The sequence below is a fragment of the Sinocyclocheilus rhinocerous genome, unplaced genomic scaffold (assembly GCF_001515625.1).
Source record: "Sinocyclocheilus rhinocerous isolate Xijiao unplaced genomic scaffold, SAMN03320098_v1.1 scaffold1310, whole genome shotgun sequence".
Lineage (NCBI taxonomy): Eukaryota > Metazoa > Chordata > Actinopteri > Cypriniformes > Cyprinidae > Sinocyclocheilus > Sinocyclocheilus rhinocerous.
Window position 1 is genome coordinate 273,756 of NW_015635534.1, and position 25,575 is coordinate 299,330.

The window sequence follows — 25,575 nt, forward strand, 5'->3', positions numbered from 1 at the left end:
AAAATAATAATTCTCATTACTGTAATGCAAAGTTGTTTATAATAATAAAAATTTGGTGTAAAGTATTCATACATCATGGTTGTGTTGATTGAATTACTCTTGAGAATTACCATTGAGAATAATAGGAATTACCAAAAAACAAAACAAAAAAAAGTTTTTCTTTTTTTGAAAATGTGACCTTGACATGTTTTTGTGAGGTTCATCCTGTGGTATTTTATGGTCAGAAATCAGAGCAACTTTTTGGGAATATTTTGCCCGGATATGATCAATATTTGAAACGCGTCACAATTCCAGCTCTGTTTCTGTTTTGTTGGGATGTGAGATTGTTTAGAAAATTATTTTGTTCTAAACTGAATGCAAGTTGGTTCTTCTGTTGCCTTTTTTCTTTCCATGTGATATTTGTTTATGAAAAGTCTTCGATTTAATAAATATGAACTTTTGTCTTTGTAAAACTGTCTTTGGTTTTCTCTCCGTCTTCTGGCTCTCATACGGACACAGGCCCTGTGTGTGCCTTTTTATGATGTTGCTAAGCAACAGCTGTTAGCGATGGCACTTTGGGCTGCTCCACCTTTGATCCACACATCACATCAGACAACTGCTCTTCCTTTCATCCCTCCATCTCTCCCTCTGCTCTCATCCCATAGTTTCATTTCGCCTCCCTCTATTCTCTGTCCTCTGATCTGGGCCTGTGGAAATATGCACACCATGGACACACACCGAACCAAACCTATGGAAGAAGAGTCAGGTGATGGATGCTAAGAAAGAGCGTTTAAATATAATAATGCAAAATGTGAAAATCTTTGTGCTTTGTGTAGAGTTTTTTGTAGGATTATCATACAGTTTATAGTACAGGGAGTGTTTTATACTTCACTGACGTACTTTTATAGTTTTTATATTTTGAATATGCTTTTTTTATATATTGTTTTCATTTTGATTTTAATTTTACTTATATTTTAGTAATATATATGAATGTATACTGTAAGTGTGTATTGTTATTTAGGTCTATTAATTTTTTATTTCAATTTCGGATTCAGTTATTTTAGTACATCAAGTTCAAATGTTTTAAAGTTTTAATTTCATTGAAATAATTTTATAGTTTTTATAATTTTTTATATATTCAATTTTTATTTTCATTTTAGTTCGTTTCAGTAACATACATTGACCTGTATAGTAGTATATAGTATTTATTTGAATATTTGTATAGTATTTTATTTTTCAGGTACATCAAATTAAACTAAATGAAAATAAATAATTTTTACTTTGAAAAAAAAAAGTAAAAGACATTTTTACTTTGCACTGAGAAGATGATTCAATATGATGAAACAAGAAGTGGGGGGTTACTTTGACTTTTTTAATACTTTAGTACAATTTAAAGTTTTTTTTTGTTTTTTTGTACTTTTACTCAAGTATGTTTTGGGCCAGATACTTTTAACTGAGAAAAAGTTTCACTGAGTGTAAAATAAATTTTTACTTTGCACTGAGAAGATTATTCAATATGATGAAACAAGAAGTGGGGGGTTACTTTTACTTTTTTAATACTTTAGTACAATTTAAAGTTTTTTTTGTTTGTTTTTTTGTACTTTTACTCAAGTATGTTTTGGGCCAGATACTTTTAACTGAGAAAAAGTTTCACTGAGTATCTGTACTTTTACTTGAGTATATTTTTTGAGTACTTTTTACACCTCTGATCAAGTTAGACTAAATAACAATAAGAAATTATATGAAAATAAGAAATTTATGTTAAGTGACGTTTTGTATGTTACCCTTTTGCATTTTCGCTGAATTAAAAAAAAAAAAAAAAGTTTTGTGCTTCATATTTGTTTTACTGTTTAAATGTTTCGGGAAAAGCCTATAAAATCCAGTTTAAAATGTGATAAGTGACCCCACACTGAGTCACAAAATGGCCTATTGGGGCCAACATGTGTTAAATAACCAGTATTTTTATTCCTGGACAACAACAGTGGAAATATTAAATATACGTACAATATATTCTATGTTTACTTTATAACACAATAAAAATTTGAATCCACTCCGTCCGTTGGGAACATGAAAAGGAGCCATGTTTTGTTTCGATATCGAGAAATCACAACTCGTCGCGGCTTCATAAGTGTCAATCATTCTCACATCTGTCCGCCTGGCCAATGGGGTGGCGCGGTGGGCGGGCTCAGTCAGGGGGGCGGAGTCAGTGTTGATGGCCACGGAAAGCGCAGCTGCACGAACGATCTCGCCGAAGCTGCATCCGTGTTTTCCCGCCGCGATTCCCCCTGCGAGCGCCGCTCACGGAACACCCCGGCGGGGAGGCGGAGGAGCGGAGGAGCGGCGAAGAGCCAGGCCAGGAAAGGACGCCCGAGTCCGGTTTGATGCTGGCGGCCCGTCCGCCCTTTAAACGCGGATGCTGCTGCATTCATAAGGGGTCGCCGTTTATCAGAGAAGCCATCGGACGCGTCAACGTCCCCCGTTTTCACATTCAGAGCCGATCGGTGGACGCCAATCGCACCAACGGACCGCGAGAGCCGAAGCGCGACAGGCGCGGCAGCATCCCTATTTGCATGCAAGTTACATTACATTACACAAGTTACATTATCGTTTCAAAATGTAACTGTATTATCGCCCAGCTCCTAATATACATTTGGATATACAAGTGAGTTCAACTTCATCTGTTAGGGATGTAACGATTAACCGCGAGCCGGTTGAAAATCGATTAACGCCACAAAATGTGAAGTATCATCGCCCAGCTGTAATCTGCCAAATGCGACTATAAGGCATGAAGATATTAAGATACTATAAACATGAACATCATGATTTTCTTTAAAGCTGCGTTGAAACAATGTGAATTGTGAAAACGAATATGAGTAAATTTGACTTGTGACTTTACGCAAAACGTTTAACTCCCATAAGGAAAACACAAGCACAGGGAGTTTAGCGCAATCCTTCCCGCTGGCCTGCTGTGATGCTGGGGGCTTGTTGTGCAACTCCCTTGAAATTTGTCTTTCTTTTTGCTTGCCTTGTATTTTTTCTGCACTGAAAATGTGGGGAAATGTGCGGAGTGGATTTGAAAATGCTGAAATGAATGGAGCTGAGTTACTGCGTGCGCTTTTATTGGAAGCTGAAGCCATAATGAAATCAACCAAAACATTGAAAACATTGAACGTTTTGCACTGCTGAGTTTGGCATGTTATCATGTCTAACCCTGTAATGCCTGACATATGGAATAATAGTCAGGAATCTGTTGAAACTCTAGATAAAATATGAAAAAAATATGTGTTTTTGTTGAGTATTATATTTGATCCATCAGGCCATTATGGTTCATATAGTATGATACAGTGAGAATATGGAGGAAGTCTTATTCAAAAATACAAAAATGTTCAATTTGGTGTAGTTCCTGATATTTATATGGTCAAAAAGTAAGATAAAAGGCTGATAGCTTGTAATGTAAATCGATGAGATTTGTATTACAGTATAACTTCGCTAAAATGGTATAAATATCAGCTGTCACTCTATATCTACCAATAATGTCTCATTAAGATCATATTTAAATGCTTAGTTTTCTGATCAAAACATAATGCAATGCAATACAGTGATGATTGAGAGATGAACAAAGAAACATTCCTCAAAAGCCTGATGATCATATTTGATTGATGCTCACATTTGAACATTTTTTTCTAAAATATTATGTCTGGATAATCAGGTAAAGCTAAGCTGCTTCAGTAAGTGTTCATCTTGAAATATCAAAAGCAATATCAAAGTTATTCTAATGTTTACTTTATACAAATCAGAAAAGATTTCACAGCAAAAATGCCCATTAATCACAACCTTAGTTGCTAAAAAGAAGGCATGTAGTGGATTGTGTACAACAGGTTTCAGCCATGTTTTTATCACGTCGATCATTTAGTGGCCTCAGAAAATCAAATATGCCGTTTCTGCATGTAAAGTTGAGTTAATGTGCTTTATGTCTCTTCCCACAGTCAAAGAGTTTTTGGCCTTCGCCAGAGAAGATTTCCTCAGGAAATGGGAGAATCCTGCACAGGTAAGAGGACTCGAGAAGAGGGATGCACGTTAAATTCGAGTCAAGAAAGAGAAAATAGAAGGGAGGATTTAGGGCTTCATTTGAAACCGATCTCAGAGCTGGTTCATCAAGTTTACCAGTACAAGAAATGCTAAATGAGTCATTTAAAGCAGGTTTGTATGCTCTCAGGTGCACTTTGAAAATTACAATATAATTATTATATGGTCAGTGGTGTTTGCTGTGGCCATTTGAACAAACCCAGAAGATCATAAACTCTTTCGACGTTTGTCAACACAATCTCAAAGTTGGCTTTTATTAAGCAAATCAAGCACTGAATCACTCACACACTGCTTTAAAACAGATTCAAATTAAATGCACAACAGACATTTACAGTTAACTAAAACTAAAACCATAAAATACATATTTGCCACTTGAAATAAATAAAATATAAAAAGTAAACGTATTTTTAATTGCAGCTAGTTTTGAGTACAGCATTTATCATTTTCATTTAGTTTAACTTGATGTACCAAAATAGTTAAAGCTGCAATAAAAATTAATAAAAACAATAGACATATTTAACTAACTTTTTTAATTGCCAGCCAGCCACTTCCAGCATTTTTGATCATTTTCATTAAAACACGGAAAGCCGGAAAATTCTCAGTGGTGGGGAAAGAGTTAAAAATGACAAAAACTAAGAAAATGACACAAACAAACTGCAAAATTACGAAAACTTTTTTTTTCTAAAATTGACAAAATGAAAACTATAAAACTATAAAAATAAAATCTAATTCAAAATATTGTCAAAAATTATAATTTCTGTCAGTCTTGGGGTTAACGCATTATAAGTAATGTGAGTTACGTAATCAGATTACTTTTTTCAAGTAACTAGTAAAGTAACGCATTACTTTTTAATTTACAAGAGAATATCTGAGTTACTTTTTCAAATAAGTAACGCAAGTTACTTTTTTTTTCCAATTTATTAATGATACAATAACAATACTGTTCGAAAGCATAGCAATGTAATGAAAAGCCACTTGTAACATTTTGAAACTGCACAGCAAGCATGACAAATGTGACTTTTGATCACAAAACCAGTCATAAGGGTCAATTTTTTGAAATTGAGATTCATACATCTGAAAGCCGAATAAATGAGCTTTCCATTGATGTATGGTTTGTTAGGATAGGACAATATTTGGCCGAGATACAACTATTTGAAAATCTGGAATCTGAGGGTGCAAAAAAATCTAAATATTGAGAAAATCATCTTTAAAGTTGTCCAAATGAAGTTCTTAGCATTGCATATTAACAACTATTTGAAAATCTGAAATCTGAGGGTGCAAAAAAATCTGAAGTTCTTAGCAATGCATATTACTAATCAAAAATTAAGTTTTGATATATCTACAGTAGGAAACTTAATAAATATCTTCATGGAACATGATCTTTACTTAATATCCTAATGATTTTTGGCATAAAAGAAAAATCGATAATTTTGACCCATACAATGTATTGTTGGCTATTGCTACAAATATACCCCAGCGACTTAAGACCGCTTTTGTGCTCCAGGGTCAGAAATGTGAATGTAGCTGCGTGTTTTAAATCACAGAACACAGCGAGTCTGGAGGACTTCGACCGGCTGAAGACTCTGGGCACGGGCTCATTCGGTCGTGTGATGCTGGTCAGACACCGAGAGAGCGGGCAGCACTACGCCATGAAGATCCTTAACAAACAGAAGGTGGGCGGGGCTAATGCCTGAGCCGTGACATCACAGTGAGACACGGCGATGATGTCATGATGTCCTTTCATCGCTTCTCCTCAGGTTGTGAAGCTGAAGCAGATTGAGCACACTCTCAACGAGAAGCGGATACTGCAGGCCGTCAGCTTCCCCTTCTTAGTGCGGCTGGAATACTCCTTCAAGGTGAATACTGCGTGAAATATCAATAGCTGGAGGACGATGTGCCGCATGTAAAGGACGTGTTTGATAACGCGTGTTTGTTTTAGGACAACACTAATCTCTACATGGTGATGCAGTACGTCCAGGGAGGAGAGATGTTTTCACACCTGCGTAGAATCGGCAGATTCAGGTGAATATATTTACATTCCAGATGTGCTTTATTAGTGCCTGAGGGAAAACACAGTGTGCACAGTAACATACACGGCACAAATACTATATACTGTATATACACACACACCTTAAATTTGAAACCAGCTGTAAATTATTTGCTTTAGACTTACATTTACTACAGTGTTGGGTGTAATGCATTACTTAGTAATTAATAACTAACATAATTTCTTTTCACTTGAAAAAGTAAGGGCAGGAAAGGAAACCAGCGCGCCAGCCGCGCCGTTATTTGTCGGGTATGTTCAAGTAAGCTAGATATGCGCAGAAACTGCGCAATAAGGCTGTATTTAATATATCATGATGACTCACTAGTTCAGTATTTGTGCTAAATCTGCACAGATTTGGCTTAAATGAACTTGCCCAAGAAATTATGTGTGAACATAATTAAAAACAAGTTCAAAAGAAAAATCCCCCACTTGTTTTTTTGTTAAAATGTAAGTTTTGTAACTATACACATACTCTGCCAGTTAAAGGTTTTGGCACATCTACTAATTCTTCATTCTGACTGTTTTTCAAGTTTTAGAATAATAGTAAAGTCATTAAAATCAGGGACATCGTGAGACCATTTTAATAATAAAATATTACTGATAAATCCTTGTGTGTCAATGGGATTGACGTATATCGACCTGAGAATCTTTTCTCTGATAGCATTTCAGCACTAGTGATAGAGTTGAGAACGAATCACTCTTTTGATCTATTCGGTTAAATGTGATTCATTTAGATTTATTCGGACAGTTCACTCACACACTGGATCGTTTCTCAGACCGCAAGTAACCAGATCTTTTATAATTTATTGCATTTATTGCTTTATTGCACACACAGCTTGTGAACAACAGGTTACATCCATTTTTATCCAAAACATTATTTTAAAAAATAATAAAATATGGGCTTTTTTGATGGGTGGACTGTGACCCAGTACTGTTGAAACGATAGAAACATAGGAACTATATGCAGGAATGATTTTGTAATGAAAACATATGATTTAAATGGAAACTATAATCTAGATTCCAGCTCTGTTAACTTGCTATTTACACTCGCTTTTTATATAATAGAAGAGTTCACATGTATGATGGACATGCTTTTCCTTCACTGTCTGGTTCAATTCTTTCATCCAATATCACAATTTTTTCAGGCAGAAGCATTTAAATCAAAACGTTTTATTATCCATAAACATAAAGTCAGTCAAATGTGTGTGAACGTCTGGCTTGTAACTACAAAAGACTAAATGCAATGAAATAATAATAAAAAAGGCTGTATATACTTGTTTTATAAAACGGATAGTTCCGGTCCTTGATTCTGATTGGTTGAGCCGCGTTCGAAGCTGTTGTAAATTACTCTACAAACACACACCTTTGTTTACTTCTGTCTGTTGCTCGGCAACCACTTTGTTGCAACCACAACTGATTCTGAGGAACTACATTGTTTGGTGGAAGAATACTGTTTTTATTAATATCATTACACTTTATTTGCTCTGTTTTATTTTGTGAAACCTAACTACGTATATGGAATAACCGTTTTATAAAAGCAATAAGCCCCGTGAAGCCGTGGTTTACAGTGAATTTATAACAGCTAAGGGGGTTTTAGGCACGACGCGAACAACGCCCCTTAGCTGTTATAAATTCACTGTAACCCACGGCTTCTTGGGGCTTATTGCTTTATTTTTGTGTGCCACAGATTGAATCTTTTTGCATGTGTGTAAATGTCAAAAAAAGCCAACAAAAAAACTGATGTCAATTTTTTGTTTGTTTGTTTATTTTATTTTACGTATGTATGCATGTATGCATTTATTTATTTATTTTTGAGTTTTAGGCCACTTTAAAATGTGATTCTAAATGCACAGTTTGATCATCTGGACATCTGACCATTCTTACAGTATATGTACTTTAGCCGATATGCATTTTTTAAAATTCACATAAGAAATCGACATAGAAATGAGACAGTAGTAATAATAAGAATAATAACAGGTCGCCCCAGCAGTCTGCATATTTGTGCTTGTATTTTTCGGCTCATTTTCGTCTAGCTAAGTACACAGGACACAAAACAAGCACTGGGTTTAGAGAAGCGAAAGATGACTTCCGTTTCAGCAGCAGTGAAATCCAGAGCTGTTTGTCCTGAAAGCTGTGTGTTAATGCACATAATGTGAGACTGTGGTTTCATCTCGGTTGTGTAAAGCGGCTCGGTGCTTAATATTTATTCGTTGGTGTACTGAAATTAACCACTTAGCAGCATCAACATGTACAGTTGCATTTAAAAATGTATGAATGTTGTTTCATTAGATAACAACAAAATATCAAAGCGAGTTTTTAAGCTTCAGTTTTCTTCATCATTTTCGTATCTGCTCTGCTTTCGAACCTCGCAAACGTCTTTTTGATGAATAGTGAAAAGCGTGTTTGTGCTGTTTCTGTACACATTTGCATGGATCTGTTTTATTAGTTTAGCCCTGCTCTAATAAGTTATGTGCTGTTGTTTTCAACAACTTTCTTGTAACTGTATCTTTTCTCTTTGTTTCTCTTGCTGTCTTTCTCTCATGTAGTGAACCCCATGCGCGGTTTTATGCTTCACAGATAGTTTTGACATTTGAATATCTGCATGCCCTCGACCTGATCTACAGAGACCTTAAACCAGAGAACCTCCTCATCGATCAGCAGGGCTATATACAGGTAAGAAACGCATACAAATACATTACATACAGTTACATTCAAATACATCATGCTTAGTGCATGAGCCGTTTGAAATAGAAACAACACTTACTGATATGACTACCTGCAGGTAAGACACCTTAGCACGCATTGTTGCTCACTCGATTCAATTTTGACTTTTTTTAAGTTAAAGTGCACAATGTGCACAAGTATTTTTTTAAGCTGTTCGTGTGGCCTTTTAAATATTGCTGATATCAGACATGTTATGACATGTCTGAATGGTCATCACAACTACATATAATCATATAATGTTTAGTTATTAAATGCACTTTGGTTTTCCAGTCTTAAATTTCTGAATTAGCATTAATAAACAATTAATTCATACCAATTAGTAACATTCGAACTTCTATCATCAATATTTGTCTTAAACAAATTTTTTTTTTTTTCTGTAAAACTTAATACAGTGCAATTTGTACAATATTTTATGATCCACGTCGAGGGTAAATCAAGCACAAATGACAACTGTTGGGTTAGATGAACAGAAACTTATCAGACCTCATTTAATATAAATAATATAAAGGCCTTTGGACTCTTTTAAGGCTTGAATTTCTCTATTAGCATTAATCAGCAATTAATTAGCATAGCATGATTAATAACATACTAAGGAACATTTGAACTTTTGTTGTGACATTAATAACGTCTATATGAATTTAAACCGATATTTTTTGCACCTTTGTAATACTTTGGTAAATATCTTACAAATGATGATAAATGTTGTGTTAGATGAACAGAAACATATCATAACATTGCTGTCACAATTAGTCACAATTAGTGACTAATTGTCACAATTAGTGCGTTAACGCAGGCGATTCGTTTTTTTCCAGTTTAATGGTGTTAAAAATATTTAACGTAGGGGCGGAGCTAGGGTTGGCCACCCCACTCACAACTGCTGCTTCTGTCTCTTTTTTTTCTTCACAAGAATTGCGTTTATTTAAACGTAGAACGTTCTTACAACCACATCAAACAGGAGATTTTTAGACGCGCACTCCACATAATTAGTGCTGTCACAATTAGTGCGTTAACGCAGGCGATTCGTTTTTTTCCAGTTTAATGGTGTTAAAAATATTTAACGTAGGGGCGGAGCTAGGGTTGGCCACCCCACTCACAACTGCTGCTTCTGTCTCTTTTTTTTCTTCACAAGAATTGCGTTTATTTAAACGTAGAACGTTCTTACAACCACATCAAACAGGAGATTTTTAGACGCGCACTCCACTTCACGAGTCAAATGAGTGTGGAAACGGTGCAGGTGACGAGGAGCTTCAGTAGAACATCAGTGAACTGCGGGTCAGATGAGATGTTTGTCAGGCCATAATTCAGTAAAAACGAATTTACCTGTCCTGTGCTCTTCAATTGCATGCACAAATGTGGCAGTGTGCGCTGTAGCCTGTATCATTTCATATTAAAGCGCGAATAAAACTACGAGCATGCGTGTCAGATCTGCATCACGTTCAGCAGTGGCAGCTCTTAAAGTTATAGCAGCCAAAATAACCCGCTGCTGTGATTTCTGTTAATCAAAGAACAAAAGAAAAAGAGGAAATCAATCACTTTTGTAGCTTTAAGGATTCATCTATATTTGTGACCCTGGAGCACAAAAGCAGTCTTAAGTCGCTGGGGTATATTTGTAGCAATAGCCAAAAATACATTGTATGGGTCAAAATTATTGAATATGCATTGCTAAGAACTTCATTTGGACAACTTTAAAGATGATTTTCTCAATATTTAGATTTTTTTGCACTCTCAGATTCCAGATTTTCAAATAGTTGTATCTCGGCCAAATATTGTCCTATCCTAACAAACCATACATCAATGGAAAGATTATTTATTCAGCTTTAGACTGGTTTTGTGGTCCACATTTAATTTAGAATTTAGCGTTTGATAATTTTATTCAATTTCTGAATAATCAATTTCCTACTTGCTGATGGGGACAGGTATATATTATAATGGGTTTATGTGAAGATTGTTTTAAGTTCACTTAAATTAAAAGTTATTTTTTAAAGTCTAATAAATGTTAAAATTGATAGCTCTCAATTATACTGTAATGTTGAATGGCTATAGTCAATGGTTAAATATTAGGGGAAAAAATTATTTCCGAGAGACATCAGTAGTATTGTTATCAGTGATTCTCACCTTCAGTCATAGAAAAGATGCCATTAGACAAATATTAAAAATATATTGTCTTTGTTGTTTCTAAGTAACAGTACTAAGTACAATATCATGTAATATATTAGAATATTTAGTTTGGAGCTCCTGTCTTAAATTAGCATTAATTAGCATACAGTATTAAATTAGCATTAATAGCTAATTGATTAACATTAAAATTAGTAACATTTGAACTTCTGTTGTTACTGTTTAAAGCAAATTTCAACATTTGTGGCCTGCTGTACATTAATATACATTTTAAACAAAATATTTACTTAATATAGTGCAATTTGAACAATATTTTACAATCATGTTGAGGGTAAATCAAGCACAAATGATGTCACGTTGTGTCAGATGAAACAGAAACATGTCAAATTAAGTGTAATTTTGCTATAACTCAACAAAAAAAAACTGATTTGGGTCCCATTCATTTGCAATGTAAAATGTAGCTAAAAGTGTGTCTGTGATGTAAGCAGCTCCATGGATGCTATATTCTCATCATTACTGCCCCCTCATGGCTAATTTGATAATGACATCATGAGATGTTTCTGGCACGAAGCACGCATGTTCTGTGCATCACAGCATCATCTGCGGGACCTTTGTTTCAGGTGACAGACTTTGGCTTCGCGAAGCGGGTCAAGGGTCGCACATGGACATTGTGCGGCACCCCGGAGTATCTGGCCCCAGAGAGTAATTTTGCTATAACTCAACACAAAAAAAAAACAGATTTGGGTCCCATTCATTTGCAATGTAAAATGTAGCTAAAAGTGTGTCTGTGATGTAAGCAGCTCCATGGATGCTATATTCTCATCATTACTGCCCCCTCATGGCTAATTTGATAATGACATCATGAGATGTTTCTGGCACGAAGCACGCATGTTCTGTGCATCACAGCATCATCTGCGGGACCTTTGTTTCAGGTGACAGACTTTGGCTTCGCGAAGCGGGTCAAGGGTCGCACATGGACATTGTGCGGCACCCCGGAGTATCTGGCCCCAGAGATCATCCTCAGCAAGGTGAGCCATGCTGTCAGACTGAGACACGTCTACAATGAATGCAGCTAAACGACAGCAGTCCCAGATGATGCAACGTGCTTTCAGCTGCACAGATGCTTTTTGTGCTGCACAGCTACTCTAAATATAAAATAGACTACCAGTTGAAAGTCTGAAATAATTATAATTTTTTTTTCCATGTTTTTGAAAGAAGTCTATTCTGCTCATCAATTCTACGTTTATTTGATTAGAAATACAAGAAAAACTGTAATATTGTGAAATATTTTTACAATCTAAAATAACTGTTCTCTGTTTGAATATATGTTAAAATATAATTTATTCCTGTGACCAAAGCTGAATTTTCAGCATCATTACTCCAGTCTTCAGTGTCACATGACATGACATTCATAGTTTTTATGTAACATTATAAATGTCTTTACTGTCACTTTTGATCAATCTAATGCATTCATGTTAATTAAAAGAATTAATTTATGTCTTTTTTTACTTGCACCAAACTTTTGATTGGTGGTGTTTCACGATTTCCACAAAAAAAAAGAAAAGAAAAAGAAAGTCAAATATGAAAAATTCTGTGCCAATTGAGTAAAATAAAATAAAAAACTAAAGCAGCACAACTGTTTTCAACATTGATAATAATCAGAAATGTGTCTTGAGCAGCAAATCAGCATATTAGAATGATTTCTGAAGGATCATGTGACTCTGAAGACTAGAGTAATGATGCTGAAAATTCAGCTTTGATCACAGAAATAAATTACATTTTACAATATATTCACATAGAAAACAGCTGTTTTAAATTGTAGCACTATTACTGTTTTACACTGTATTCTTGAACAAATAAATACAACCTCAGTGAAGCTGAAGAAATCATAAAAAAATATTTCAAAGTCTTGACCGGTAGAGCATAAAAATTGCTTGTTATTAATTTTATCTGTATCACACTAAACCTTTTCTGATCTTTTGCCTATTAATGCAAATCTTGTTTCTTGACATAAATATACGCAGTTGTAGCTCAATTTGCTCCATTCATGAAACATGCACGTTTGTGAGGGCTTAATATTCTCTTCAACTCATCCTGATGTGTTTCTCTCGTAGGGTTATAATAAGGCTGTGGACTGGTGGGCTCTGGGTGTGCTGATGTACGAGATGGCTGCCGGTTATCCTCCGTTTTTTGCCGATCAGCCCATTCAGATCTACGAAAAGATTGTCTCAGGAAAGGTAATTTTGCCAGGAAATTACAAAACTCTAGCCTTTAGACTGAAAATGACTCAAATGTCTCTGTGACATCGGAGATTCTTGTCTTCAGCCCACCGCAGTTTACGTGAGTTTAATTTAGCTTGGCTTAAACCCGGTTTTAAGCGCGGTCTTTTCACAGGTACGGTTCCCGTCACACTTCAGCTCCGACCTGAAGGACCTGTTGAGAAACCTGCTGCAGGTGGATCTCACCAAACGCTACGGCAACCTTAAAAACGGCGTTAACGACATCAAAGGACACAAGTGGTTCTCAACTACTGACTGGATAGCCATTTACCAGCGGAGGGTGAGAAACGCACACAGTCCCTTCTGATGCATTCAGTGCTTTCGCACCCAAAGCTCAATCAGTAAGGCTTGTATCTCATATTATACTGGATGTCATTTAGTATTATCACTAGCAGTGCTGGGGGTTACAAGTAGCGCACAAGTACAAGTAGCGCGAGTTATGTAATCAGATTACTTTTTTCAAGTAACTTTTAAAGTACTAAAAGTACTAAATTAACAAGAAAGTATCTGAGTTATGTTGTGGAGAAAAGTCTTCACTGTCTTGCAAAATAATGCTAAATTCAACTTTATTGCAAGAAGACAACAAAGCCGAGATGCCTGCAGAACATCTGAGTCTTTGTCTAGGAGACCATCTTTATTCAATTGCGTTATCTGTTGCTGTCCGATGAAGTTACTTTGTTTTCCCATTTATTGACCGACAGTGTTGAGAGAAATCGGGAGTAAGTGCAGAGGCCCTTCCTTCAGCCTGAGGCTTGTTCATTTCACTTTTGGTGTGAAAGGGCCTTTATAGTTGCTTTATCATTTACAGTTGTGTTATTAAAAATAAACAAGCAAGCCTAGCCCAGGTGGCACTAAGTAACGCCAAAGTAACGTAATGCATTTCTTTCCAAAAAAAAAGTAACTAAGTAATGCATTTAGTTACTTTTTAATGGAGTAACGCAATCTTGTAATGCTAAAAGTAATAATATATAATAATATATTAATGTCATACTTAAAAATAATAATTGTCTTGAGTATCAATAAGAATAAGAGTACGGTTTAAAGCAAATATCAACATTTGTGAACTACTTTACATTAATATACATCAGTATCTATTCTAAACACATATTTTCACTCCTTTTTCTTCAATAATCAATGGAAAATATTTTATCTCAAGGGTAAATCAAGCCTAAATTATGACAAATGTTGTATTGGATCAACAGAAACGTATCATATTCATTGTGACCTCATAATACAATTTAATATCATTAACATAATCTAATATCTATAACATTGAGTTACCGTGTAAAATTAATATGGAGAATTTTGGACTCTTAAATTTAATATACATCAGTATCTATTCTAAACACATTTTCACTCCTTTTTCTTCAATAATCAATGGAAAATATTTTATCTCAAGGGTAAATCAAGCCTAAATTATGACAAATGTTGTATTGGATCAACAGAAACGTATCATATTCATTGTGACCTCATAATACAATTTAATATCATTAACATAATCTAATATCTATAACATTGAGTTACCGTGTAAAATTAATATGGAGAATTTTGGACTCTTAAATTTCTGAATTAGTATTAAAATTAACATAATCTAATATCTATAACTGAGTTACCGTGTAAAATTAATATGGAGAATTTTGGACTCTTAAATTTCTGAATTAGTATTAATATCTAATTAATTAGCATGATCAATAACATAATTTGAACTTCCTTCCTAAATTTTAAAGGCAAATACCAACATTTGTGATCTACTTCACATACATCGGCATGCATTTTTAAAAAATACGTTTTGCATCATGTAATACTTTATATAAGGCAATTAGGAAAATATTTGACGATCCATGTTGAGGGTTAATCGATCACAAATTATGACAAAGATGAGCAAAAACATGTCAAATTCAGTGCAATTGTGCTGTAATTTAAACACAGATCTGCATCACACACAAGGGGACTGATATGATCATTGTCATATTTTAAGAATGCAAATGAAGAAATAAAATATTGATATTGGTGAGTTCTTAAAAATGGAAAAGGTAGCATTTCATACTCCGATGTAAACTGTCATGTGAAAAAAAAAAACATATTAAGTAATAATAAAAAAATATGTTGATGTTATCTCTTCTTCTTTGCATTTTCTCAGGTGGAGGCCCCGTTTGTGCCTAAATGCAGAGGTCCCGGGGACACCAGCAACTTCGACGACTACGAGGAAGAAGAGATCCGTGTGTCGTTCACGGAGAAGTGTGCGAAAGAATTTGCCGAGTTCTAGGGACACAAGGGGACTGATATGATCATTGTCATATTTTAAGAATGCAAATGAAGAAATAAAATATTGATATTGGTGAGTTCTTAAAAATGGAAAAGGTAGCATTTCATACTCAGATGTAAACTGTCATGTGAAAAAAAAAAACATATTAAGTAATAATAAAAAAATATGTTGATGTTATCTCTTCTTCTTTGCATTTTCTCAGGTGGAGGCCCCGTTTGTGCCTAAATGCAGAGGTCCCGGGGACACCAGCAACTTCGACGACTACGAGGAAGAAGAGATCCGTGTGTCGTTCACGGAGAAGTGTGCGAAAGAATTTGCCGAGTTCTAGGGGAATAAGTGATAGAAATCAGAGAGAGAGAGAGGAATATAGGTGGAGAGAAAGAGAGAAGGAGAAAAAGTGCATGAATCTTAAAACCGATCCGTCCTCCTGTTAAACAGCAGAGAAACCAGCGGAAGAGAGCAGAGAAGACCTCCAGGGATCAACAGTGAGGCCTTTATCATCTCCTCTATTTTAATCATGTTTGTAATTTTCTCTTTTTTTTTTTAAATCTCTGTTCATGTGATATTAATCATGATGGATTTGATTGGGTGTAATTGTTGGCCTGTGGACTGGGATTGATGTTGCCGCACAAAGACAGACGGGGTTAGTTATCGTCTATTCAGAGATTATCTCTAATCTGGAGCAGTTACCGCTAAAGTGCAAGTTCTCCACTAGGTCACCATAACAACCGTACAGAAAAATAGAAAAAGAATGCAAAAAAAAATTTTGTATTCCTGTGTAATAACCGAAATATTTTTGGTCCTGTATACTGTCATGTGTTTCTTTATTCTTAAAAAATACACTGAAGGGATGACAAAGTGAAAATGGCACAGAAAAGAAGCCATGATTTTTTTTTTCTTCTTCTTTCAGCTGTAGGTGCACCGCGCTCTGTAAAAATTCACTGATGAACTTTGAACTTTCACCTGTGAAATGTGCCATGAAATCCTACAAGTGTCAATATTTTGACTCGTCAGTTGTTTCATTGATTATGCGATGACGGGGCCCACAGCCTTCGTGCGGAGGAGGGGATGAATGTTTTTGTTTCGTTTGTTTAGTATTGTTAATATTATAATTGTTACGGTTCTCATTGGGTTATACATTTCTAAAGCCTGACGAAATTGCACACACTTTGTGCGCGATTGACGCGGCGAGCCGCCGCATGGCTCTCTCCGTTTTCGCCATTTCTTCCCCCTTTATTCTTCCATTTCTGCGTTTTTAAATAGGCAAAGTCTTCTCTCTTAATGGGTGCAGTGCGTCTGGATCCTTTTTGGGTGAGAATTTCTTACACACAACTCTCTAGGCTACAAATATCTCCTAAGCTGGAGGTGAACTCAGTGGATACCAGTGCTTACTCCTGAGGACATGGTTCAAGTTAATTGTGATATTTTGCACCACAAGAATCATTCCAATAAAGTATTACTATAAATACCAAACAGGTTCTACGTCCCTTTATATGTGTAATAGTGGAAACACCTAACATTGTATTGAGGTCTTAAGCTTCTGTCCTATTTGGCACGCTGTCTAACTGTATGAGCACTGTGGGATCGATCACCTTTAATGAAGACTATTTCACACCCACTGCTCCAGAACCTCCAAAACAAGTTGAGTAAGCCATGAGAGTGTTTGTATTATGATCGTGTAAGATAGCTTTGTGTTTCTTAACCATTTATTATAAAATAAAACTAGACTCATCCAGTTTAGTATCGACCAGCGAGCCGTCTGTCATCCAACCATTAAACACAGATGCGTTTTAAACTGTTATTTAATTTAGCATCGAGACAGCATATGAAAAATCTGTTGCGTTAGAAGTAACGGACTGCAGCGCGAGCGTGAACAAAAGCCCGTCGACGAGGTGCGCAAAACGTGCAACTCCGCAATACCACCTTAAATAAGCGCGGAGCGCAGCGGATGGTTCTCTTCGGAAAATAGTCCACCTTAAGCGCACATAGTGGGTAAACGCAGGCGTAGAGCGAGGCTTCCGCTTCATTCCCAGCCGGGCTCGGAGCGGATCACTTCGGAGACGAGAGAGAGGCGCTCGGCCAAAGCCAACGGAACCAGTGCTGCAACATGTCGGAGCCGAAATACCGAGAATGGATCCTGGAAACCATCGACTCCCTGCGCTCGAGAAAAGCCCGACCGGACCTGGAAAGAATCTGCCGAATGGTCCGAAGAAGATATGGCTCAGACCCGGACAAAACCAGGGCTGAACTAGAAAAACTGATCCAAGAGCAAACTGTGCTGAAAGTTAGCTACAAGGGGTCCATTTCCTACAGGAACGCTGCTAAAGTGCAAAGGAAATGCAGAAAGAGAACGGAGCAAGCCAGCGGCAGCGGCGAGTCGCTCGGTGAGCACGGCAAACACGCCAGTTGCAATAACAACGGCGACAGCGCGCTCAGCCTCACGGACCAAGAAGAGTGCGAGGATAAGGAGCCAGAGGCACGCGGGGCGAGCCCGTGTCCTGATCCCCTGCCTCAAACCTCGCCCTCCACTCTTGAAAAGGAAGAGCAGATTTTACCACTACCTAGCGGAAACAGTTTTGTTAGTTGTGGCGCAACGGGCCACTCCGCCGGGAGCGTGAAAGCAAGTGCATCGAAAGACGAGGGCTTAGTCGCTGAGGCGGGGGCAAGCGGCTCCTCTGCCCACCGCGATGCTGCTTCAAGTGCAAACCGACGGGCTGAAGGAGACGTGACGCTCGGCCACGAGGGCAGCGATGATGATGGTGATGAGAAAGAAGAGAAAACTTGCTCAAGCGCCAGCAGTCCGCCTCCGAGAAACAAGCCCCCCGCGTCCGCCAAACCCAAACTCAAGGTGGGGGCAAAGGGCTCCGGGGCGCGTTGCCCGGACTCTCCGGATGAGAGCAGCGCTGATCTGGGCGACAGGCTGGTTGCTGCGGTCCGAAGTCTGTACGAGAGACACCGGGGCTCCGCCGCAACACGGGGCCACGCGCCGCCGGGGCTCAAAGATTTCCTCGACTACCTCAGCACGCAGCGAGGGATGCCCGGGGAGAAGCTGACCCGCAACCGCGTTAAAGTGGTGCTGGAGCGCGAGATCGAGAGGGGTCGTCTCCGCAGGACCCGCCTCGGCCACATCACTCCTGCCGCGCGGGGGATGGGGGCGGCCAAGCCGTCCGCGCGTCTCCTGAAGAGCGCACTGCAGGACAGACATCTCGCGAAAATGGTAACTTAATATTTCCGACACGTCCTGTGCAGCGCGCAGCGCTACGCCCCGTCTCCATATAAATAAATGATCGTGCTTTGAGAAAAGCGAAAGAAAAAAAGCGCAGGACAAAAAAAAAACCGCCCCGCGCCATCCGATTTCCGCTCTTTTTCTCGCGTGCAACTGTGCGCCAGAACACCTAAACTGTGTGTGTCTGCGGCAAACAGCGTGTTTTTGTGCTTGTTCTGAGGTCGTGTTCTGTGCAAACGGTGGGAGAAGCGACACCTCGATTGTGTGTTCCGCTAGACACGCAACTGTCTGCGTGCCCTGTTTCACTTCAGCGTCTCGGCACGAAAGGTGCGGACTCGCTCGGCAGAGCCCGCGTGCGTGCGAGACACCGTCGCTTCTCTTGTTACACAAAAGCGCGCTCGTCGAGAATCAGACGCGGACCGTGTGCTGAAAAACATTGATGTCTGCATGAACTGCGCGACATCGCTATTAGGATTTCACAGGCAGGGCCGACGATTATTGTTGCGTTACAAGTTGTGCTGGATATTTTTCACTAGGCGGTGTCTGTTAAGTTAGACGCGCACGGAAAATGTAAAAGGGAGGGAGGGGGGACCCGAGGCTCGCGTCTGTTTTCTCGGGCGAGCCGTCGCTCTGTGCAGTACTTCGGTCATACGAGGTAAAAGCAGTTGCGATGGCGGAAATTCGCTGCATGACGAGCCAAAGCGGAGCGGAGCGCACCCTGCGCTTGCAGCTCAAGCCTCTTAGTTCCGTTCCGTGCGGCTCATCCAGTCAGTTTGAGCGATGAGCGTTCATCGTGTTGCCTTCTTTTTTCTTTTGCGCTGTTATCCTCTCTGCGTTGATCAGATTTCTCAAGCACTGTCCCGCTCTCTTACAGACTGTGGTCGAATTGATTATGAACCCCACTGAGTTACTTAGAAGGATACGTGGTCAAATCGCTGTTCTAATCTAATCGAAATCACTGGCAAGAGAATCTGCGGCGGATGTTTGGGCAGTTTGTGTTGTTCTAAGGAAAAACCGCAATTTGTAAAATCCTGCAGACGACGGAGGTCATGCACAAAAAAGGGCCGCTATTTGGCCTTTTCAAATATGCGGGCGTCGAGTCAGTAGTTTTTTCCTTTTCTTTTCTTCTACGCAGCTAATGTGATGTAAGGTACAGTCACGATTAAATCCATTCCAATCACTGAGATCTGTAAAATAAAGCGTTCAGTAATGCTCTATAATGACTACTGTTGGTTAAAAGTCCATTAGAGCTTTTTGAAACGGTGTCTCTACTCCCGCTTGTCAGGAGGAGGTGAAGAAAGAAGAAAGGATGGAGGTGGAGAGTGAGGAGCATGGCACAGAGGAAAACACAGTGGGCTCAGCGGAGGATGTTCCCAACACCATCACTGATGGAGGTCCGGCAGGTGTCGAAGCTTGCACTGACCTGACCTCACCTGACACGGAGGTCCAGAATGATAATGGCACTGACTCACCACAGACCTCTGAGGGGAAATCCCAGTCATCTTCATCTCTGGAGACCTCAAACCAGAGCTCCTTACAGCAGGAAGTAGACGTGGGAGGAAGTGAAGGTACTTGATTCACTGACTCCTTTCCTGTCCCTGTGTTGAGAGAAATTAGGAGTAAGTGCAGTGGCAGAGGCATTTTCTTCAGCCTGAGGCTTATTAATTTCACTCTTGGTGTGAAAGGGCCTTTACAGTCCCCAAAAATATAACTTTTGGGTTTTCTGTTATTAAAAATAAATAAGCAAGCCCAGCGCAGGTGGCGAAAAGTAACACAAAAGTAACACAATGCATTACTTTCCATACATAACAATATTGTAATGACGGTTTTTCAGCAATGTAAGAATATAGTGGGAATAAATTGTGAAATCTCACCATCTTCTTTTGTTTTACTCAGTTAAAACAGATCATCATTAAATGAAACTTGAACGATACAAGAATTTCTGACAATAATGATTTTTAATGATACACACAAATCTATGCTTTGATACGCTCCTTGCACTTTTGCTAATATTCACTGGTTCAGTGTTTAAGTGTGGGTTCCCTTTAAATTTGAGCTAGAATTTGAATTAAATAGGCCACACCTCACAGGAAGTTAAATCTGAGGGACAGGAAGTGGAATTTATTTATGCACAGCCCTGCTCCGATTGAAGTGTTGACCTAATACAGCCCTTATCAAAGATAATATTTTTAGAAGATTTTTTTGCTCAGGGACTGGCTTTTAATAAATTCAGACAATACTTTATCCAGAGGGGGGAGTCCTTCTGGATTATGGAGTAGAACTCTAAAATTGGCAGACACACCTGTGAGCAAGTCATTAAATATTTTATATGGAGGATGAAAGTATTATTATGAGTGCTTTTTGAGGGGTGTTTGTTCACACTGCACATAAATCAAATTTGTTTTTCATACCCAGGCTACGTGAAGAAAACAGTTGTTCGTTTGGACAGCCAATATCTGGTGCCACAGTAATAACTCCGCATGATACCTAGAGTTTCAGACTGAAATGTATTTCCAAAAATCCAATTTTAATCAAGTTTGTAAAAATCAGTCTGAACAATGCCAAAGCATTTAGAACATGACTTTGCCCAGATGGCATTACAGCTGAAGATGGCGAATTGTTTCTGTGCGAGATGCTTGGGAAGTGCATGTGGAAGGTATTTTTGAAGGCAGTAGGTGGATGTGAGCACAGGGTATCCACAGGTGCAGCATCAAGCAGTACTAGAGGTTTTAAGTTCTGTTTTGGCTTTTTCATGGAACATTTTTTTAAGTTTTATGTGGAAGCCAGGGAGAAAAAAAATATCCCACAACTTTTGCGCCACAATTAAAATAGTGTTCTCAAATGTATGCAACAAAACTTCTATTCCAAGTGCTGGAATTGAGTGCTTGAGTGTGTGTGATGTGGGATTTGTGCTGAAAGAATCTGTGTGAATACAGACATGGGCTCCCTGTAGATGTGTGACAAATGTCTATGTTTGAAGCTTGTGTCATGACAAGAAATGATGGCATTAAAATCTCTCTCTCTCTTACACACACACTTTCAGAGCAGACAATGTCTGTGGAGCCTGAGGATGCTGTAGCTGAGAAAAACGCAGATGCTCCTGATCAGCTACATCCCGACATTGAGGTAATGTGCAAAGTTTACCGAAGGTTTTAATATCAGGTATTTCTCCTATTCCAGTTTTATTGTGCAGAGACATGTAGTCCATTCATAGGTTGACTTCCTGAAGTGTGGATCTATCACAACATTGTTCTCAGTTTGTCTGAGTGGCCTGACATATCAATTGTTGGCTTAACGAATGAGTTCAACGGCAAACAAAAGGGTAATGGGAGTGTTTTAGATATCTATTTTGGAAAAAGTGTCTGAATATATTTGGTATATTTTTCACATTTACAATTCTGTCTTTTTCCCCTAGTCTTACTGCGTGCATCTCTTTTTATTTTTCTCCCTCTTTCTCCTTTAGGATCAGGTGATTGTGATGCCAGAGATCGTAAAGGCTCCATCATCAATACCTATAAGAAACTGTAAGTCCTTCGAACAAATTTAGGTTACTTTCTGATTGTGTTCATATCTTTATAAAACAATAGTACTGTTTATACAGTTTTTTTATTAAGAGACTTTAAAAGACCTTACAGACCCCAAAATGTTGAAAGGTAGTGTTGTGTCATTCTGTGTGTGTGTGTATATATATATATATATATATATATATATATAGCAAACCAGACATGTGTGTGTGTGTGTGTATTTTTGTTTTATATAGCTGTGTGTGTTGTCTGCCTATCAGTTTCAGGCTGTAAGTTGGAAGTGGGAGTGTCGTCATGTCTGCTGACCCCCTCTGCCTCACCAGGAGCGGCTGAAGAGCGAGGGATGAATGAAGGAATGTGAGTACCACACAAACAAAACAGCAGAGTGAGAGAGAGACAGGGTAGCGCAGAGAGAAAAGGCTTTGTTTGGGGGAGAAAAAAAACAAGAAAAGTCTCTGTAAAACACCTACTGACCTTCTAACAGGAATCGCCAGAAGTGAGTCGTAATGAAAGAAATGAAAACTGAAGATTGAGGGTTGTCTTTGAGTCATGATATTAAATGTTCTTTTGTGTCTCCAGCGTACCTTTGAATTTTTTTATATGAATAAATACTCATTCATGTTTTCGGTGCGGTCTCAGAGGTGGCTTTGTAAAGTTGGAGACGGGAGGCATGAGCCCGGTGGACTGGACTGTAGCAGACGTGGCCAGCTACTTCACCGCGGCTGGATTTCCAGAGCAGGCGCTCGCTTTCAGGACACAGGTGCGCTGAACTGTACTGCATGATCCTTGAAGAGTACAAACGCTACTTTACTGGACTTGAGACAGAAGTTATGCAGTAGATAGAAGGTATAACTGAATCTTTGTTCCTGACAGGAGATCGACGGGAAGTCCCTCCTTCTGATGCAAAGGAATGATGTGCTGACAGGCCTGTCAATCAGACTTGGTCCCGCCCTAAAGATCTATGAAAGACACGTGAAGGTTCTGCAGAGGACCCATTTCCAAGATGACGAAGCTTTCTGCTGATACACACACACACACACGCATATATATTAGCTATTGTACATGACAAAGTAACTCGCATGTATATACCAAACAATATTTACTCATCCCAGAACACGCATATTCCTGAAGACATTCAGTATGACTGTTCAGGACTTCCTGAACAGAAACAGTTCTTGTTTTCCTCACACACAAATGTATATATATATATTTTTAATCAGTAATCCCGCAGCTATTGGAAAGAACTTTGGCCTGAAAACACATGAGTAAAATGAACTGAACTAAGTAGAAGAATGGAGTAAGTTTGGGAAGACTGAAAAGAGAAAAAAAAAATATTTTTTAAGAAGTGTCAACCATTTTTTGAAATGACTGTGCAGTTCTGTGCAGTTAATGCTGCTCTGATGGATACCACTGTTTGAATTGTGACCCCGAATTCATTTCATCAAGTGGATTTTTTGTTTAGTACTTATTCAGTCCAGTAGGGAGCGGAACATCATTTTTTTGTGACCTCACTGGTTTCAAGATTGCTATTGAAACCAAACAAAGGCTGGAGGGTTTCCACTGCGCACAGAACGTTTTGTTAAAAATTTTCCTCCAATGTAAAAAATTTTTTAAAAAAGGGCAAAAAACTGTCTTGTTACAGTTTGAAAGAAGTACATTCTGATTGGATTTTTGTTCTTGACTTTTTAACACTTTTGCAATGACACTGAAACCCTTGTCTTCACTCAGTGATAGACTAAATGATTTCTTCCTGACATATTGAAATTATCTTGAATGTCTAATATTCCTTCCAGTTTTCTTGTCTCTTGCACCGTTATGTCAGAGAAAAAAAACAAACTATGCAGATCTTCTGCACACAATCAAGTGGGCACATCTCACAGAGGATCTCCCTTTAAAGTGACTTTGACTCCTTTAATCTCGGATTTGCCAGCCATGACATTGTGGCCCCACATGTGGAACATCACCATTGATAACTGAGCATAACTTTTGTAAATATCAATCAGTTTTTTTAAGGTGAAGTCCAAGTTGCGAAGCAATGACGATATTCCTTCACCAGCAGTTGAAGAATGTGTCTGAATGTCCTCAAATGCACAGAGAGCCCTGAAGCCATGCAGCTCTTGAACTTTACCGTTTGTAAAATATATATGTATCAGCCCATCAGATGAATATTGTGGGAACTGAGACAACAATTTGTGTAAAACAATCAAATAATAATGTAAGGGTCCATTTAACTAATTACAAGAAATGACTTGTGAGAGAAGGGATGTGGAAATTGGACACATTGAATTGCTAACATATTTGTTAACCTGCCCTTTAGCTCGTGTCTTTTGCGTCGTTAAACTGATCGCATATACAGATGGACCCATCACACTTGTAAATGGGACTGTTACCGATTCTGTCACTAAAGGCAGGTTCATTTGCATTGTAAAGAAACCAATAGGTCAGTCTGATTTCAGATTATAGACACCTTTGTTTTGCCTGACAATTGTAGCACGTCGAATTCTTCAAACTGTCCTGATTTATTTATTTCTTTGTATGTTTGTTTATAAATATTATCTTAATTTTTATGACGTTAACTAAATCTAAAGTAAAAGCTGGAGCTCATTGAAATGTTGATAATGCCTGCAGTTTCTCTGTTTATGCCTTCCATGATGAACCCCTTTTTACTTTGACTTATTAATGAAGTGGAATATCAACGAACCCCTAAAAATGAGTTTTCTGTGTTCTCAGCAAGTCTTTGCAATAAATACATTAACAGACTGCAAGAAAACAAGTATCACAAAGCAAAAGAAAGAACTAATTAATTAAAAACAAGAAGCTACAACTGTTGTTAGAGATATAATGTTCAAGGGTTTGCCAGCAGAAGGTGACATGGATACTGAAATGTTTGGTTTTTGGATCCGATTGTAAATGCCATCAGGGTAAAGGTTTGCCTACGGCCATAAGTTACAACATTAGACCAGCATCCATCTTGATGAATGTAGATGCTGGGAGTGACTTGAAAAGAGTTTGAGAAGAATAATGCATTGTCCAATCATTGTGTAAGTTATTGAATGTCCATGTTTCTCTTCATTTGTGCTCTTTCTAGTTCATACTCTGATTGAAATGAACAGCAATTTTTTCTGTATGTCTTTTTGCTAGGGCTGGGTAAAAAAATATCGATATCTCGATATTAATCGATTCTCATTTTTACGGAACGATATCGATTCTTAAATCCCAAGAATCGATTAGTCTAGCCTGTTTTCAATTAATGGACTGAACGTTGAAGGGCACTTCCCATCCAATATATCCAATAAGCGTTGTGCTTTGGTACTTTTAATATGAAACAG

General features: G+C 38.1%; 2 protein-coding genes across 2 annotated transcripts; both read left to right on the forward strand.

The window, feature by feature from the left end:
- Window positions 1–2,191: 2,191 nt before the first annotated feature.
- Window positions 2,192–15,496, forward strand: LOC107747173 (cAMP-dependent protein kinase catalytic subunit alpha-like). The gene is made up of 10 exons (XM_016561611.1): window positions 2,192–2,369; window positions 3,966–4,027; window positions 5,610–5,738; window positions 5,823–5,921; window positions 6,005–6,087; window positions 8,659–8,785; window positions 11,884–11,979; window positions 13,066–13,188; window positions 13,346–13,510; window positions 15,371–15,496. Exons 1-10 carry the CDS (start codon window positions 2,192–2,194, stop codon window positions 15,494–15,496), a joined length of 1,188 nt encoding a protein of 395 aa, XP_016417097.1.
- A 2,034-nt stretch (window positions 15,497–17,530) lies between these two features.
- Window positions 17,531–23,852, forward strand: LOC107747143 (atherin). The gene is made up of 7 exons (XM_016561570.1): window positions 17,531–18,713; window positions 20,008–20,290; window positions 21,766–21,848; window positions 22,186–22,246; window positions 22,507–22,603; window positions 22,886–23,006; window positions 23,120–23,852. The coding sequence occupies exons 1-7, from the start codon at window positions 17,604–17,606 to the stop codon at window positions 23,267–23,269; spliced, it is 1,905 nt and encodes a 634-aa protein (XP_016417056.1). The 5' UTR covers window positions 17,531–17,603; the 3' UTR covers window positions 23,270–23,852.
- Window positions 23,853–25,575: the final 1,723 nt, after the last annotated feature.

Bases quoted from the DNA above. Each gene is read 5' to 3' on its own strand.
- LOC107747173 (XM_016561611.1), top strand. From the start codon at position 2,192: ATGGCCACGGAAAGCGCAGCTGCACGAACGATCTCGCCGAAGCTGCAT. The intron at 4,028-5,609 runs GTAAGAGGACTC...TTTAAATCACAG, and splicing joins AATGGGAGAATCCTGCACAG to AACACAGCGAGTCTGGAGGA. The intron at 5,922-6,004 runs GTGAATACTGCG...TGTTTGTTTTAG, and splicing joins GGCTGGAATACTCCTTCAAG to GACAACACTAATCTCTACAT.
- LOC107747143 (XM_016561570.1), top strand. From the start codon at position 17,604: ATGTCGGAGCCGAAATACCGAGAATGGATCCTGGAAACCATCGACTCC. The intron at 22,604-22,885 runs GTGAGTACCACA...GTGCGGTCTCAG, and splicing joins CGAGGGATGAATGAAGGAAT to AGGTGGCTTTGTAAAGTTGG. The intron at 23,007-23,119 runs GTGCGCTGAACT...TGTTCCTGACAG, and splicing joins CGCTCGCTTTCAGGACACAG to GAGATCGACGGGAAGTCCCT.